The sequence below is a fragment of the Perca flavescens genome, chromosome 6 (assembly GCF_004354835.1).
Source record: "Perca flavescens isolate YP-PL-M2 chromosome 6, PFLA_1.0, whole genome shotgun sequence".
Taxonomy (NCBI): Eukaryota; Metazoa; Chordata; class Actinopteri; order Perciformes; family Percidae; genus Perca; species Perca flavescens.
In genome coordinates, this window is record NC_041336.1 from 16,932,339 (window position 1) to 16,948,988 (window position 16,650).

At 40.7% G+C, this 16,650-nt stretch overlaps 2 protein-coding genes across 2 annotated transcripts; both read left to right on the forward strand.

Moving 5' to 3' along the window:
• The first annotated feature begins 7 nt into the window (after positions 1–7).
• Positions 8–7,037, forward strand: p3h3 (prolyl 3-hydroxylase 3). The gene is made up of 16 exons (XM_028580940.1): positions 8–570; positions 1,412–1,596; positions 1,766–1,924; positions 2,543–2,735; positions 2,819–2,950; positions 3,117–3,259; positions 3,446–3,535; positions 3,611–3,663; positions 3,752–3,831; positions 3,926–4,053; positions 4,135–4,230; positions 4,774–4,924; positions 5,109–5,226; positions 5,351–5,426; positions 5,509–5,649; positions 6,502–7,037. The coding sequence occupies exons 1-16, from the start codon at positions 276–278 to the stop codon at positions 6,670–6,672; spliced, it is 2,211 nt and encodes a 736-aa protein (XP_028436741.1). The 5' UTR covers positions 8–275; the 3' UTR covers positions 6,673–7,037.
• A 6,429-nt stretch (positions 7,038–13,466) lies between these two features.
• gnb3a (guanine nucleotide binding protein (G protein), beta polypeptide 3a) lies at positions 13,467–15,933 on the forward strand. Its single transcript, XM_028581028.1, has 8 exons — positions 13,467–13,523; positions 13,703–13,848; positions 14,115–14,178; positions 14,698–14,860; positions 14,978–15,044; positions 15,148–15,349; positions 15,447–15,663; positions 15,827–15,933. The coding sequence occupies exons 1-8, from the start codon at positions 13,467–13,469 to the stop codon at positions 15,931–15,933; spliced, it is 1,023 nt and encodes a 340-aa protein (XP_028436829.1).
• Positions 15,934–16,650: the final 717 nt, after the last annotated feature.

The following is a 16,650-nucleotide window of genomic DNA, read 5'->3' on the forward strand; positions in this document are numbered from 1 at the left end:
TGACTTGCTGGATAGTACTCCGTTACAGTAAACACACAGCTACAGTAGTCTCATGTTAATTAACTCAAAACATGTAAATAAATCACATTTAGTTCGATTTAAACTAACGAAATTACCAGTCGAAAACGTTAACGTGGATTAGAAGTAAAAACATCATGTGAAATCAAACGGGAGGAAACTTTCTGTATTGCGATTCCTTCATCCCCCAAATATTTCCATAGTCCCTCCTTCTCCCAACTCAAACTCACTCCTCCACAGGGTTTGTTTCTTGGACCATGGCGCTGCACTCTGATCGTTTCACTGTATACGTGGCGTTTCATTTAGTTATTATAGCATTACTACATTTTACCTCAGCAACCCCGGGTAGAGGCAGCTCCAGTGTTTTGTCTCTGCTGCAGCCGTATGATTTCTTGTATTACAGTGGAGTACGCTCATATTTTGGTGAGGAGTGGGTAAAGGCTGCGGAGCTGCTGGAGAAAGCCATCGTGACCAAGGAATCACTGTTTAGAGTCCGCAGGCAGTGTCATGATGACTGTGTGGCAGCAGGGAGAGAGGCGTTCAATAAACTGGGTAAGTTAGAATGTGTGTTTGTAGAGAGAGCGTAGTGTAGTGGGTGTCCTCAAATGGAGTCAGTGGTGTGCCAATTTATATTTTATGGTCTTGTTCATTAGTTATTTATTAGTAATTCCTTAATCTACATGGGTAATTAATACATTAAATTTGCATTTAAATGATACAGCACAGTCCCTTTTATTAGCCGATGCCTGTGGTTTCCAAACTTTTGGGCTTGTGACTTCTTTAAATTCCATGTTACTTGACTCCCATTAAGTACATCAGTTGTCAGCGCAGCAGTTCATTCTATGAAGATTTTTTTGAGGCCTAAAGACAGAGCTGAATGTAATCAATTGTTTCTCAAGAAAAGGCCAAAAAAGAAAAACTCAGTATCCAAAATATACTTTTGTGAAACAGAAATGCTGTTTTTCTTATCATCTTGTGACCCATTAGATTTATCTTGGGCCCTTGGGAACCACTGCCCTATGTTTGAATGCATACATTCAAGTATTCATTAATTTAAAAGAAGTCAAACATTATCACATTTAGCAGGTTTCCTTTACTTTTACTAGCATGGGGTCTAGCAGTTAGCCAAACTGACTGAAAGATAATTACTGGTGAGAAACTTGATTAGAGTCACTGGTTGATTACTTTATAAATCATATTTTTTACGTATCAATTAAACTCTTTACCAATGTATAGTTTGTAGATTTTAAACACAAGCTGCTCCATATATACTCCAAATGTTGACAATGCAACTATGTTTATTATTTAGACATTATTTTTTTGAATAAAGGACAGAACGTTTTCAATGGTATATTTCACTCCCAAAAATGATTCGTGTTTTCTCTATTGTTAGATATTGAAGAGGGGCGTCTGTGGGACCTCTGGACCTTTGATTGGGTGCAGCAGAGAGCTGAATGTTTGAGGTTCTGTATTGGACACTCTGTCTCACCCGCAGGACAGCTCCCAGTTTCTACTGACATAGAGTATGAATTCAGCTCTCGCAACCCTTACAACTTCCTGCAGGTCACATATTATAAGGTACTGTAAGCTATTCTTCAGGTAGCCATATACTAATACTTGTTAATTTCTCATTACTGCTGACAGACTTACATATTATCTTATTTCAAAGTGACATCTAGAGGCATACAGCTCAATGTCTATGCTGTGATTCTCTAACACAATTTACTCTCTGCTTCCTGCACATCAGTTGGAAAAGTTGCAGAAGGCAGCATCAGCAGCTCATACCTACTTTGTGGCCAACCCCAGTCACTTAGAGATGAGGAACAACATTGAGAAGTACAGACGGATGGAGGGAGTAACTGAGGACGCCTTCCAGGACAGAGAGCTTGAGAATGAGAAACACTGGGTGAGGAAGGAGGGGTGATGTCTTTGTAAAGGACAGGGGAATGGAGTTGCACCAGGTATTTAAGCAACATAAAAATGTCCATACCCAGAAATCATGCAGTGTAAAGTAGATAAACTGCACTGGTTTGCCTTTTCATATACAAAATAATGCTTAAGGGGAAGACAGAGAATAGTATATTATATATAATGGTAGAGAGTCCAGCTTACCATAGACATACTAGTTGTTTACTACGGTTTAGGAAAGGGATCAATATTTAAATTTTACGGTTCATTTTGTCACTTTCTATGGGCTCAGAATTTGATATACCCAAATACGTAATTTTATTTGGGTAAACAGGACAGTTCTATTGGGTCAACATCAGCAGGAGGGATGGGACAGTCTTCTCTGTTGCAGATAAATATTTTGTAGATGTGAGTGTGGAAAGACATGGGGCTTGAGGGACTGAATTCCTCTCTCTCACCTTCACTTTCTCTTATGCAACCATGTAATTCAACCCTGGTTTTACTTATTGAAGATCTCTGCCTGAGCAACATATTTAGTCTATTCAGAAACACGTGTCATAACATGATTCAGCTTGTTTAACTATATTATGCTCTCTATATGTGTCATCAAACCCAGGTCCTTTATGATTCTGCAGTTCAGTATGAGGCCTCCTCTGATTGGGTGCAAGCAGCAGGGAAATGGAAAGCATCTGTGAATGAAACACTGCGGCAGACAGACGAGTGCAGGGTGCAGTGTGAGGTGGCCTCTCAGAGGCTGCCAGAGGACAGGGGAGTGGACAGTGTTGATGGCGTGTTCGAGAAGGCTGCAGGTAAAAAAAACAACAATGGCCACTCTAGACTGCAGAAAGAGAATGGAAAGGACCCGTTGTCACTACATTTCTTTTCCGTCTAGCTCTTTCCCTCTCCCTGCTCTCGTGCCGGCAATCATGTGTGACTCAGGTAGCCACAAGACCCGGAAGGATTTCTTCTCAGGAGGACTTCCTGCCCACACAGCTGGAGCATCTGCATATTGCACAGTTCAAAGGTCAGGGTTCGGAGGTCAAACTTAATTATTATTATTCAAGATCATTCAATGTTACAATACAGTGTATGTGTATCTTCCTCTGAATTTTCTTTACCTATCATAACAAAATGATTTTTGAGCCCTTAGGTGCCGCTCCTCCTTATTTTGCATTCCTGTTTCCATACAGCTGGTGATATTAGTGGAGCAGTGCAGACACTTCGCTCTCTTCTCCTGTTTTACCCCTCTGACAAGGACTCCTTAGACAACCTGCAGCTCTACTATGAGACACTAGGAGGAGACACAGAGTCACAGGGCACACAGCCTGCTCAGGTTAATGGCCATTACATTAAAATCACCACTATGGTGGTAATAATCTAAGTTCCTTTTATGTTTTTACTTAAATAAGAAGTGAGGAATCACGGTGAAGTCACTTCAGACACGCAGACTTCAAATATGTATTTAATTTTCTTACTTTTGTTCATGCTGATTACACGTTTGTGTGTATTTGTCACACAGGAGATTGTGAGATACATTAGTCGTGCTTTGGAGGAAAAGAAGCTACTGTATTTTGGTAGGGAGAACCTTGACTTCAGTTTTACCGACCCAGTAAGTACTGAGGCAAATGTACGCTATTTTGATACAAAATGACATCCACAAATTTAATGATTGCTTTCCGTTCAGGATCTTTGGACTCCAGAAGATGTTGTACCTGAATCACTGAGGGATAGTTGGAGGTGAGAATGACAGAAGGGAATCCATTTGGCGCCAAAATCTTTAGTAAAAGTGCATTTTAAAGTCAACTCAGTATTGTTTCACTTTCAGAGCTGAAAAAGAGAAAATAAATGAGAGAATTAAAGAGCAAGAGCAGAAAGAGGAGGTGGATGACAGTGGATTTTTTGCAGGTGATACAATCAGTTCACCCTCTTGATTCAGTCTGTCGCAGTTAAGAATTTACCAATTTCCTCTCTAATACTTTTTCATTTATCCTTTCTTCAGGTGGTCCAGTCCATCAGGTGGGTGTTACCATCACCATGGATGACAAGGTTATGAATGGGACCAATCGCGTAGTACTCGATGGAGTCATGACTGAGAAGGAGTGTGACAGAATACTGCAGTTAGCAACAGTAAGTCCAGATTGTTAAAGAGTCAGGCCTTCTAAATAGAAACAGGACCTCTCACCTATCATTTCATCTCGTCTCTGATAGGCTGCAGCATCTGCTGGAGATGGTTACCGGGGACGCCGGTCTCCGCACACGCCTCATGAGACGTTTGAGGGCCTGACTGTCCTCAGGTCTGTAAAGGTGGGTGAACGGGAGATAATGGGAGCAGAAATATGACGTGTTTTTGAGTGAACCCGAATAACCTGTACTACAAATTAATGAACGAAATTTGGGGCTGCGACTAATGATTATATTTTATTGTCGATGAATCTGTTGATTATTTTCTCAATTAATTGATTAGTCGTTTGGTCTATAAAATGTCAGAAAATTGTAAAAAAAAATGTTGATCACTGTTTTCCAAAGCCCAAGATGACATCCTCACTTGTCTTGTTTTGGCCACAACTCAAAGATATTCAGTTTACTGTCACAGAGGAGTAAAGAAATTTGAAAATATTAACTGGAAGCAGATCATTTTTAAAATGTTCTTAATAAAAAACAGCTCAAACCAAATAATCGATTATCAAAATACATCAAATAAAAAATAGTTTGATTTAATTTAATTTATCGGTTGACAAATTATCAATTAATCTTTGCAGCTCTGAACTACATCTGAATTAATTAAAGAACCAATATTATCTTTATATTTTAATATTTTTTTTAACATAATCTTAACTTCTCTCCCAGTTGGCTCAAGATGGCCTGGTGAACCAATCAGATGCCCGGCTGTTACATGAGCTGGGCGAGAGAGTGAGAAACCTGCTGCACTCATACTTCAGGAGCCCCTCAGGACTCTTCACCTCTTTCACACACCTGGTCTGCCGCAGTGCTATTGCAGGTAATATTACCAACATTACCCAAATCTCTCTTGAGGGAGATCATTATTACTTGCTAAAGGAAATGGATTAGGGCTGACCATGTGGAACTAGAACAACTACAGGGTTTCATAGACTTTTATGCTGTGAATTTAAAAGTGTTCTTTTGGGAGGTAAAATTGTTTTGTTTAATTTTGATGCCCTTAGGAGACCAGGAGGGCAGGCTGGACCTGTCTCACCCTGTCCATGTTGACAACTGTCTCCTTGAGCCGGAGACTAATCAGTGCTGGAGGGAACCGCCAGCATTCATACACAGAGACCTCAGGTACGCAGAAATTATCATAATCAGTAAGGAAACTAGAAAAATATGTTTATTTTATTTGTATAAGTATTGAGAATTTAAGTTTTTATGGCTGGATGACGGACCTCAAAACCTATTTCTCTCACAGTGCCATTCTCTACCTGAATGACAACTTTGATGGAGGAGAGTTGTTCTTTACTAACAGGGACGCCAAGACAGTAACAGTAAGTCACTTTTCAACCTTAAACCCAGATTTTATTTGAACTCACTTCCCTTAAGCTTTCCCCTCTTCCTCCATGTGTCCAGGCTCGAGTAAAACCCAGCTGCGGTCGACTGGTGGGCTTCTCGTCAGGTCCAGTAAATCCACACGGTGTTACTGCAGTGACCAGTGGCCGGCGGTGCGCGCTGGCCCTCTGGTTTACCAAGGAGAAGCTCTACAGGGACATGGTGAGCATTACGACGACACACAGCAGTGACTTCCTCCTCAGGTCGGACCTGTCGTCTGCAGTCCCGTGGTTGTTAATGTCGTGACACCGGAGTTAGATAACAATACCAGCTGGAGTGCAATGCAAATCTGGTGGTTGTTTTCTTGTTTTGGCATGCGCAGCCCTTGCTCATTCCACATCTGTGTCCTTTAGGTTTATCATATATTTGTACAAATAGCAGAAATATCAGGAGCTACTAAAGCCCAAAATGAATCTTGAAATAGTTACAGTAGCTTACCCACTTTAATGCTGGCTACTGTTTAGCATCATGCAGACTGTCTCACTTATTTTACACATTCTTCTGCTTAAAAATATGAAGTTGAATTCACAAGCAAAGAAACACACCCTTGCTACAACCTTAGTAGGTCTGGTATGATCAGTAGCTCATGGTGGCTAATGCTAGCTAAAGTTAGCTAAGTTTACATAGATATTGCTGTGTAATGGACATTGCTGAGTCAGTTTGCTGACTTTATTAGTCTTCTCTACATGTGCTATCGTTACGTTATGTTTTATTATTTCCCATTACCCTACAGTTGTCAGTGGAGCGGCCTAGTGGCTGCTGTTCAGCCAAAGCTACGTAGACTCACTTTACTAGAGGAGAACCACATTATGCTGGCAGAGCCTCCTCACTAATATCATTTAGCCTATCATTGGAAAAAACAAGAATAATTAAAATATAGAATATTCATCTAGAATAACCTAGGAATAAATGGAATCTGTCTCTTCCAAACTTGCTTTTTATGTCATAGTGACCACCCTATATTTAATTCAATATATTATATGTCATTGCTATGCTTTTGTTTCTCTCCCTCAGGAGCGAGAGGAGGCAGAGGCCATGTGGGCAGCAGACGGACAGAGTGTGGTGAAAAAAGACAATGAAGAGGCAGAGGGCAGCGCCACCCCCGGCAGGAACGCTCGGAACCAAGCATCAAAGGAGAGGAGCAAAGGGAGAGGCAGGGTGACAGGGGGCAAAGATGAGCTGTGAGAGCCAGAACAAACCTGACACACTGAACCACCCAAACTGGAAAACATTCTCATCTTTGTCCACTCTAGTGGACTAGTCCGCCATCCCATAATTGGACCATGACACCAACCATGAACACGTTTACGTTTTTAGCCACACAATCATTCTCTTCATCTTGCTGCCTTTTTATGTAAAGCTGCTTGCGTGTTTGTATTTACTGTATTTATACTGTATATGATGAAAATAAGTGAGGGAAACGCGGTCCTTTCCTCCCTCTAATGTCAATCTGTACTTTTGTTTTAGCAGCTTGATTGACCGATATCACTTCATTAGAAAATGAAGAGAATAAAAGAAGAAATAAATGTGACTTTTTCTTTTTTTACCAATGTCGCATGAGTACTATATATATATATATATATATATATATATATATCATATCACAAATGAGGGACTAAAGAGACTAAAAGAGGACAAAAAGTTAAAGCAAGGCTGTGTAATCTATTAAGTGATTACCTCACACCCTCTGCTGATTCAAAATAAAAATAAAACTAGAAGGTGACTTAAAACCTTGTAATGTGTTTGTCAGTCTGTTACTGTCTGTTTAGAGTAGAAGCATGTGATAAGATATGTGATTAGACAGCAACACCGCAGTAGGAAACTGTAAAAGTACTTAGATTAGCGCAGTACGTCAGAAACTACAGTTTGAGGCAGTAAGAGGCAGAAAAGGGAACAGAGAGAGAGAGGTGCACAGGGGAAAAAAGGATAGAAATAGAGAGATTACCGTTAATCCCTCATAAATGAGTGCATTTGTTTATGAAGCTTAAAAAATCTCCCATTTTGAATATGGAATAGTAATCCAGCTAGAGATCATTTAATCATTCACGTCCAGCGGAGTGACACTCGACCACCCACTTCCTTCTTATCCTTCCCATTACAACCAGTGTCTCCTTTACAGCCCCCTCCTCTGCTTTCGTCTAGTGCATTAGGTACAGAATCAAGTACTGTTTATGGCCCATATTAACACTCTCACTCCACCCTGTGTTATAATCCTCCGCCACTGCAGAATTGGGTCGGCAGGCCTGTTTAATGGAGCTGGGTTTTAACCTTTTCCCTCCCTCACATGCTGAAACCATTCAGCACCCTAAATGTCTGCATTAATCTCCTTTTAAGTAGGTGTTATGTCTATATAATGCATCCTAGATATCCTACACTAAGAACCCAGGCTGTCTACTGTTCCAATTACACACTTGGCAGAAGAGCATGACATTTACATGCTGTATGATGTCATATTTACATATTTTATGCAGAAATGATGTAAGGTCTAACAGTTATAAAACTGAAATCACAGCATCATGTTGTCATTATAACTGAGTACTGTGTATAGTGAGTAGTTGACATCACTCAGCCGATAAGTTGCACTTCCGTGCATTTACTATGCTACTATTTGTGGCCCATACAACTCACTAGGTGTCGACAGATGATTTCTGGCCTTCCTATGTGATGCTTTACATCCATTGTAGGTGTAAACATAACATGTGGAGGATTAAAATTCATGATTCTACATTCATGTCACAATAGTTGTTTGTGACCGATATTGCATTTAATCCAATCACCCCTCCCCACTCCACCCACTTACACCCCATTTATTCAAAACAAGGTTAAAGGTTCAATAAGTGACCCTTGCTGGGCTTTATAGACTTAAAAAAATCTACTCTCCTAACATTGAGTTAGTGTTGGTACAAAGTTCATATGACTTTAAAAATGCCAGAAGAACCAAAGCAATGTTAGTTATAAGCCAAACTACAAATAGTGAAATAAAACGTTTTATAGTAGGGATAATGCAAGATCCAGACAACACTGGTCTTTAAATAGTAACCCAAAAATACACTCTCTCTGTCTTTATCCTGGCCAGTGTCGGTGCGCCTGCTAAAAAAATCATTTTTTCCCTTGCTTTCAGATTTCTCTTGTTTTTATACTCCATTTCACAGCCCGCAACTCCATTTCTCCAAAATCTAGGGTCACTTTATCCAAAACGGCTAGTCGGCTTCTGTCAACATTTTTTAAACTACAGAACTGAATTTATTCACACTGAAACAGGGGAAACATAGAAAGTAGGCAACAAACACACACACACACACACAACCAGAAGAATTCCATACTGTGTAAGACTCACAATGAGGCTGTTTAATTATTCAAATATTTTTTCATTATTATTATCAAATATGATAATTGATCCTTGCAGAAAACTTTCATTTACTTTTGCCCCCCATCTACAGGGAGGTCAAAGGTCATGATCAGTTATAGCAGCATCCCGGGCACTAGTGACAATTCACAACCTGTTTCACTTCATTTAAATGTGTTTTCCTTGGTTTTCTACACAGCATCTAGCATTGAAGAATTCACTTTAGCATAACCAAGAACTACAAATATCAGTAAAATAATACATGTCTTACTAATCATTTGTAAACTGTATACATTTTAGTGGTGGATGTGCATAGCTTGTTTCACCATGTTTGTTCACAGCAAACTACTACTATGTATTCTAGACACAATGCACATTAGTTCAGTTCATAAGTAAACATAGTTGCCGACTCACTCTTCTGACTGTCAAAGGATCATTGTGAAAACTTCAGGGAGAAACGGTCGGCCTCTTCCATGAAGGGCAAGTCAAACTTACCAATGAAAAAGTATTTCAGTGAGTTTCAGTATCTTACTTAATGCCACTTCAGCAGCTGATTTAAGGGGCTCTATCCCAGGCCTTTTGGGTGAAAGTGGTCACCATATTCAGAGAGCCACCTGAAGGTGCTACCTCATGATAGTGAGACTAGTGAGTGCATAACTATAGTGAGTTTCCTAACTAACATGGGTGATTTACTTTGTTAAATAATGTGTAACAGCAGTGGGCTGCACACTCTCTAAAGGGCAAGGGACGAACATCAAAAGAGGAACCTCTAAGTTTGGGGGGTTTGTTTAGCACTTAGGCCCCACCAGAGCAGAGCTTAAGCTATCCAGGGGGGGTATTTGGACCAAACAGGGGAACTCTTAGGTGTGACATTAGGTCACTAATGAAAAAGAAAAAGAGAGAAATGTGTATATTTGACACTCAGAACAAAGAGGATAGACACTGTAGTGCAATAGCTAGTTCCAGTAGCACATATCCTGTATACTGTGAGTATGTGTCCATGCCTGGGGGAACTGTTTGTATAGTACGAATGAACCAGAAAGACATCTCTCCTGGATCCTTGCTGTTATTCTCCATATCACTACTGTACTCGGTCTGATCTCTGCTCTGCCAATCTCCCTCTCTGCCCGTAAACCTTCTAAAATTAGCCTTACCTCGGGTTTACAAAACACAAACCCTCCTGCCAGTCATAGATCTTTTAAAGTCTACCTCAGCACCATAAAAAGCCATGTTCCCAGATCCTCTATTTATCTTCTTTCCCCCTCCCCTCCATGATTTCCATCTCTTAGTTTTCTATTCAGATTCACCCCAGCTTATGTCTTGTGACCCCATAACCATGCTCTGCACCTTGTTTGGTTTCCCCCACTGTCTCCTCTCCCTTTCTGTCTCTTTTTTACCCCCACTTGATTCCCAGCCCCCACCCCTCTTTCTGTCCATCCCAGGGTTTATCCCCTCATCACTGATCTCCCTCCATCCCTCCAATCCTCATCTGTTCCTCATAGGAGCAGTGGAGAGAGTGAGTGACGGAGGAATATCCAACTGTGCGTGATACCAAAAGTGAATGAGCGGGAGTAAGTGTACAGGCAGGCTGAACTTATGACAACGACCAGAGGGAGACCGCTGGAGGAAAAGTGATTAAAGATCTAATAAAACACCTTGAGAGGAGTCTCCTAATTGGTGAGTGGATGTCCGTATGTTGCATTTTATATATTTTGTTCTAAATAGTTGTGAAGTTGTGCCATGCTGCTCAGATGATGGATCACATTCAAAGACTCTTGGTTTCAAGACTGAGAGCTTGAATCCTAAAGCTTATAGTTTTTTGTCGGTCATGATCGTATATATAGTTAAACATAAATATAAACAAAAGTTAATTCCCAACTTAAAAAGTTGCGGATTTTTTTGTAAGTGCAGTACGCTTACAAAATCATATACTTGTGATCTTACAGTGTGTAGGACATACGTTAAAAATATATATATATATTGATATCAAATATAGAGATGCTATTCAAAATTCTATCACATTGTATGCACTTTCATGAGTTTTAGCATGTGTTGATGGCACACAGCAGAGGGATTTACATGGGATCAGCTATACAAGCCAGACAAAAAACAAATTCCTTTTGTTGTCTGATTCTTAATACTGTCAGAAATAATCTGCATGATAAACGTTAAGTTGTTTGTGTGGATGTATCAGGCGTGTTGTAAAATTTAGATTCAAAGTGGTAACATTTCATTTTGAAATGACTGACTGTCCTACAGTTTTAAGAAGAAAGAAAAGGCTTGTTAGTTAAGTTTCGGGTTTATGGACACAATCTCTGTTATAGAATATGTAATGTTATATTGATATATGGTGTGTTATTATAGTATAGCTTCAGGAAACTCTACTAGTAAAATTGATGATGTATAAAATAACCAGACAGGTATGTCTGTTTAAGGCTAATCCAGTGATTACATAAAAGGTACTGTACATTATCACATTGAATAAAAAAATCACATACACATTTCAATATGACCATAAACCAGTCCTGCTCATTGATTTAAAACATTGCCCACCACAGCATTATACACCCAGATATACTAAACAGTCAGATGTCACTGAATAAACAATGTGGCTAAATCTCTGTTGAAAGACAAATTTATTTTGCCTCACAGTATCACCATATCACCCAAGTTTTGTGTTAACTGGCTATGAGGAATACAGGAACTAAAAGGCATCACACAATCAAATTAACAACAGCCATGTTCTGAGATCTTGTTTTGTTGTTGGACCAAGAATGCCAGGAGCTCTCAGATCCCTGGTCACATTAAAGTTCATAGGCCCAGTCACACAGAAAGAACATTCCACCTTTCACAGGCTCCCTTTCTCACAACTCTCTCTGCGTCCTCCATCTGCCCCCCCTCCCTTATTCTCATCCCACTATCTGTCCCCCCCCCCCCCTCTCCCATCCCTTTCTCCATCTCTTATCCAAATGCAAAGAGCAGTCAATAATCGGATGAGAGCAGATTTGATTCAAAAGGCTTCCCTTTAAAATCTCAGCCAGTAGGATTTAAATCTCACTCTCCTGCCTCGCCTCTTACTCTCCAACACACCTCCCTCCCCTCCCCTCTCCCTCCCTCCATGTGCCTCCTCTTCTCTCTGGCTGTGCTAATGCACTTCACCATCCGGCAGGCCCGAATAGTCATTTAATCACATGGAACAATGGCAGGGTCCCAGGAACAGAATGGCAAAAGGATAACAGCACGACTAAAACACTCAAGCATTCATTACAAAACTCATTATCGAAGCAATTTACCATCTGGAACAAAGGCCTAAAATCCCCTGTTACCAACTTCAGGGACACTGTAGTCATCAGCAGTTTCATGCAGGACACCCATACTGTACCTGCTGAGGTGTTTGGAGCACAGCACTACTATAAAGGCCATAAACACACACTGTAATAGTATTTTAACACATTTCAGGCCATCCTTCCATTCACTTTAAGCATTACAGATAGATAAAGGATAGAGGCCAGTGGCAAACACTTAAAGCAAATTTCTTTCTTTTACAGTCACTCCCTCCTTCCTTCACTCCCTTCCTCTCCTTTTCACTTCAAACAAATTAGAGGCAAATCCAATTGGTCATGTGTTTTGACAGGGACTCTCATTCAAATAGTGAAAGAGAGAGAGCGAGAGAGAGAGAGAGAGAGAGAGAGAGAGAGATTGCTGCAGGGACGCATTCGATAACATCAACGCAAGTATTCCCTCCTATCAGTTTTTAAGGTAAGATAAAAGGAAATAGCATCATGACAAGTAGTTCATCACAAGAGGGAAAAGTCATTTGTGATATCTGCACATGTACAGTAGGAGGAGGAGGGTGTTGTTGTTGAGATTGGTTATATTGTGCTGCTTTACCATGAAGTTAGTGTCATGTCTCTTTGAACTGCTCTGTTTCTGTAAAATCAGCTCTGTGACTCTGCCTCTTTCACTTGTGCCTTGATTACATTTATCACACTGTATGAGTTTGTCCATTAGGTGATTGGTTCACTGCTAAACATTGCTCATTTAATCATGACAATATCAAATTCAAAAGCCATCAACATTAGGCGAGAGCTCACTGGAGTGTTAAATGGCACAAACCACCTGTCATCGCTGTGAATTTGTTAAGAAATGTGAGAGGTGACTGGCTGAGAGCTAATGACATTGTTAGAGGACATACTGGTTTGTGTGTACATTCAGGGTGAGGATGTGTGCTCTCAATAGGTGTCACATCATTTGAAGAGCAAATACTTTCCCTGTTAATGTCATGCTTGAATATTCAATCAGTCTGCGTGCGATTGGGTGTAAGTAGGTGTGTTCTGTGGGTTTCCGTGTGTGCTCCTGCCTTGTTTATGAAAGTTTGCAAAGTGGATGAGGGGCCAGTTTGACTTGCAAAATAGCACTTACTTGGAGACTGGAGCAAGAGAGGTATCTGCACAGGGAATGCTGTTACTGGAAAATATACCTACGAATCACAACTATTTTTCTTGAATGATTTCTTAGTAACTAAATTTTGTTTTTGTTGTCTCCACCTCTCTTTCTTCTTCATTTCAAGATTATCAGCTTTCCTGCCATCTCTCCCTGTTTCCATTGGTGACAGTGCCTAACAACCATCGCCATGGGTGAAATGGAGGAATTGCGAAAGGAGATGGAGAATCTCAAAGACCAGATCACTGTCAGTAGGCTCATCCATATCATCTTTAATAGGCAATTTGACTGTCAACAGTATTCATCATTATCATTGTTATATATATATATATATATATATATATATATATGTATATATATATATATACACATCTAAGCTCAACACTGGCAGTAACCTGACTACTTGTGTTTGTATCTGCTCCCCAGGCAGCTCGTAAGACAGTGCAAGACACCACACTGCAAGAGGCAGCCGCCGGGATCACTGTGGTGGGGCGTGTCCAGTTGAAGACCAGGAAAACACTAAGGGGTCACCTTGCCAAGATCTACGCTATGCACTGGGGCGCTGACTCCACGTAAATACACAAATTGAAATAACACCTCTTGTTTTAGTTTACAGCCAAGATCTAATAGGTTTCTATTCAATATAGCACAAAATTAGAGTTAGGAGAGCCAATAAATGCAATAAATGCAATTCTGATTGGTAAATTAGATTTGTGAAGTACTTTTAACTGCATGAATTAAGAGGAACGTGCCTGATTTATTAGCTTACTGTACATGTCTTCTTTGTTTTTTTTCTATCTTTGTTTTTTTTTAATCACTATCATTGTTACACCACCAGGCTGTGTGTCAGTGCCTCACAAGATGGAAAACTCATAGTGTGGGACAGCATTACAACCAACAAGGTAGGAAAGGGAAAAGGAGAGGGGTAGCATAATTACAGTGATGGTGGTTGAGGGCAAATGTACACCACATGCAGCCATGAATTTGCTTTCCCAGCTGAAACTCAGCCAGCAGTAACTGAAACAAACTTTGCAGAGTAGGCTACATCCACCCTCAAACATGCAAACATTCACATGTACACATGTAACCTCACTGCTTAAAACACCTAAACACTTCTTCTTCAAATCATTAAATCTTAAAAATTTCTCTAAAACAGTAAATATAAGTGAATATAAAGCAACAATCAAAGTTTAAAAAGAAATATTTAACAGAAATCTCTGTTATATTACCATGGCCAAAGAACTTTGGTAGAAACCAGTGTGTTAATGCAGGACCCTATCGCTTATATACCAAGAAGCTGATTTAGAAAATATGTTTATAGAGCATTTGTGGCTTACGCTCAGAGTCAGTGATTTAAGTCCTTTCGGTTTCAGTGGTTGAAGTGGTGAACTAAGTTTCACCTGTGTCCTGTGTGTCCCCAGGTGAATGCCATCCCTCTCAAGTCATCGTGGGTAATGACTTGCGCCTATGCACCTTCGGGGAACCTAGTGGCTTGTGGCGGTCTGGACAACATGTGCTCCATCTACAACCTCAAGGGAAAGGACGGAAACGTCAAAGTCATGCGTGAGCTGGCTGCACACACAGGTAGGACAACACAGCTCCAACTTAATTCTTCTGAAGTCATTGATGCTCTTATGTTGGACTTGACTTGAGTCCTTCATGTCTTGAGGCTCTTCACATGGTATTTCTTTGATTGCCCAGGCTACCTGTCCTGCTGTCGTTTCCTCAGCGACAGTGAGATTATCACCAGCTCTGGAGACTGCACCTGGTAAGAATATAGTATGAGTAACTGAACAAAAAAAGTATGCCGCAACTTTTCTCTCTGTTGTTAAAACAGAAATAAACATTGTCTTTGGTCCCTTTCCTTCTAGCGTACTATGGGACATTGAGACAGGAACCCAAAAGACCATCTTTGCAGGGCACCAGGGAGACTGCATGTCCCTGGCCGTGTCTCCAGACTTCAAGTTTTTCATCTCAGGGGCGTGCGACTTCACAGCCAAGCTGTGGGACATCAGGGAGGCCCAATGCAGACAGACCTTTGGAGGCCATGAGAGTGACATCAACGCAATTGGAGTGAGTATGAGGAAGATTACCACCTCTCTTCTGTATCCAATATCTGCCTTTTTTGCTCAGTGGAGGCCTAGTTTCTAATCACTTCTCTTTCTTCCAGTTCTTCCCAAATGGTAACGCAGTGATAACAGGGTCGGATGACGCCACCTGTAAGCTGTACGACCTGCGAGCTGACCAGGAACTCATCACCTACCAGGACTCCAGCATCATGTGCGGGGTGACCTCCCTGGCCCCCTCCAAGTCAGGACGCCTGTTACTGGCTGGCCACGACGACTTTAACGTCAACATCTGGGACACACTGAAATCTGAGAGAGTGGGTGAGTACAGGTGGAAAATAGAGATGATGAAGACAATTTAGAAACTGATTTTAAAGCATCTGAAACCTCCAGTGTTTAACTCCTGATATGGGATGAAGTGTTCTGCATTTTCTGTCTGGTACTCAGCTTACATCATGTTTTTTTCTTCTTTGCCATGGTCCAGGAGTGCTGGCTGGTCACGACAACAGAGTGAGCTGTATCGGAGTGTCCTCAGATGGGATGGCGTGTTGCACAGGATCCTGGGACAGCTTCCTCAAGATATGGAACTGAGGCTGTTCCTCACCAGTGAGCAGAAAGAGAGCAGTTAACATATGCCTGGGTAAAAGTGAAGAAGATAAAAAAAGAAATTGTTGTTTGAGGGAGGGGTTGAGGTACGCGGTGCCGCATAGGGTGAGAAGAGGGTATTTTAATTGTGCCAAGTCCTATCTAATGTTGGAGAGGGGTTGTAATGTGAAGATGATTTTCTCCTCTCACATAGCACTCACACATTTCTTCTTACTTTATGGGGAAAATTAGGGGTGGGAAAAGGGGCGGGGTCTCAGTAAAAGATCATTCCTCTTAATAGTTTCTTTTATTGCGGTTAAAATAACGATATGCACATTTATCGCAACACTTCAGAGGTAACCCAATGAGAACAGTTGCCAAATGAAAATGGTAGCACACTGGATGAGATAGAGATGAATACATGTCAAGTTAAAGCCTGTGTAGGTTCACACTAGCTATACTAATATGCTGTTTTATATCAAAGCATAAGTTATGTCATATAAATAATATGAGCGTTTGCATTTTTTGTTTGACTGTTTGTTCTTAGTTTTGGTAGATTCCCTAGATACGTTCATTGACTTTATTTTCATTTTCTAACTTTAATTAAAATGGAGTTCTAGTTTGCAGATGTACATTAGTGTTTGAGTTGCTGTGTGTGATTGATGGACAATATTTTATTAGGATTTGGGGTCCCATAATTTGGGCAACCCCCCTGCCCCCCTC

Excerpts from the sequence above, each read along its gene's own strand:
- p3h3 (XM_028580940.1), top strand. The coding sequence starts at position 276 with ATGGCGCTGCACTCTGATCGTTTCACTGTATACGTGGCGTTTCATTTA. Across the intron at positions 571-1,411 it reads AGAGGCGTTCAATAAACTGG|ATATTGAAGAGGGGCGTCTG; the intron begins GTAAGTTAGAAT and ends CTCTATTGTTAG. Across the intron at positions 4,054-4,134 it reads GAATACTGCAGTTAGCAACA|GCTGCAGCATCTGCTGGAGA; the intron begins GTAAGTCCAGAT and ends CGTCTCTGATAG.
- gnb3a (XM_028581028.1), top strand. The coding sequence starts at position 13,467 with ATGGGTGAAATGGAGGAATTGCGAAAGGAGATGGAGAATCTCAAAGAC. Across the intron at positions 14,861-14,977 it reads TGAGCTGGCTGCACACACAG|GCTACCTGTCCTGCTGTCGT; the intron begins GTAGGACAACAC and ends TTGATTGCCCAG. Across the intron at positions 15,664-15,826 it reads ACTGAAATCTGAGAGAGTGG|GAGTGCTGGCTGGTCACGAC; the intron begins GTGAGTACAGGT and ends GCCATGGTCCAG.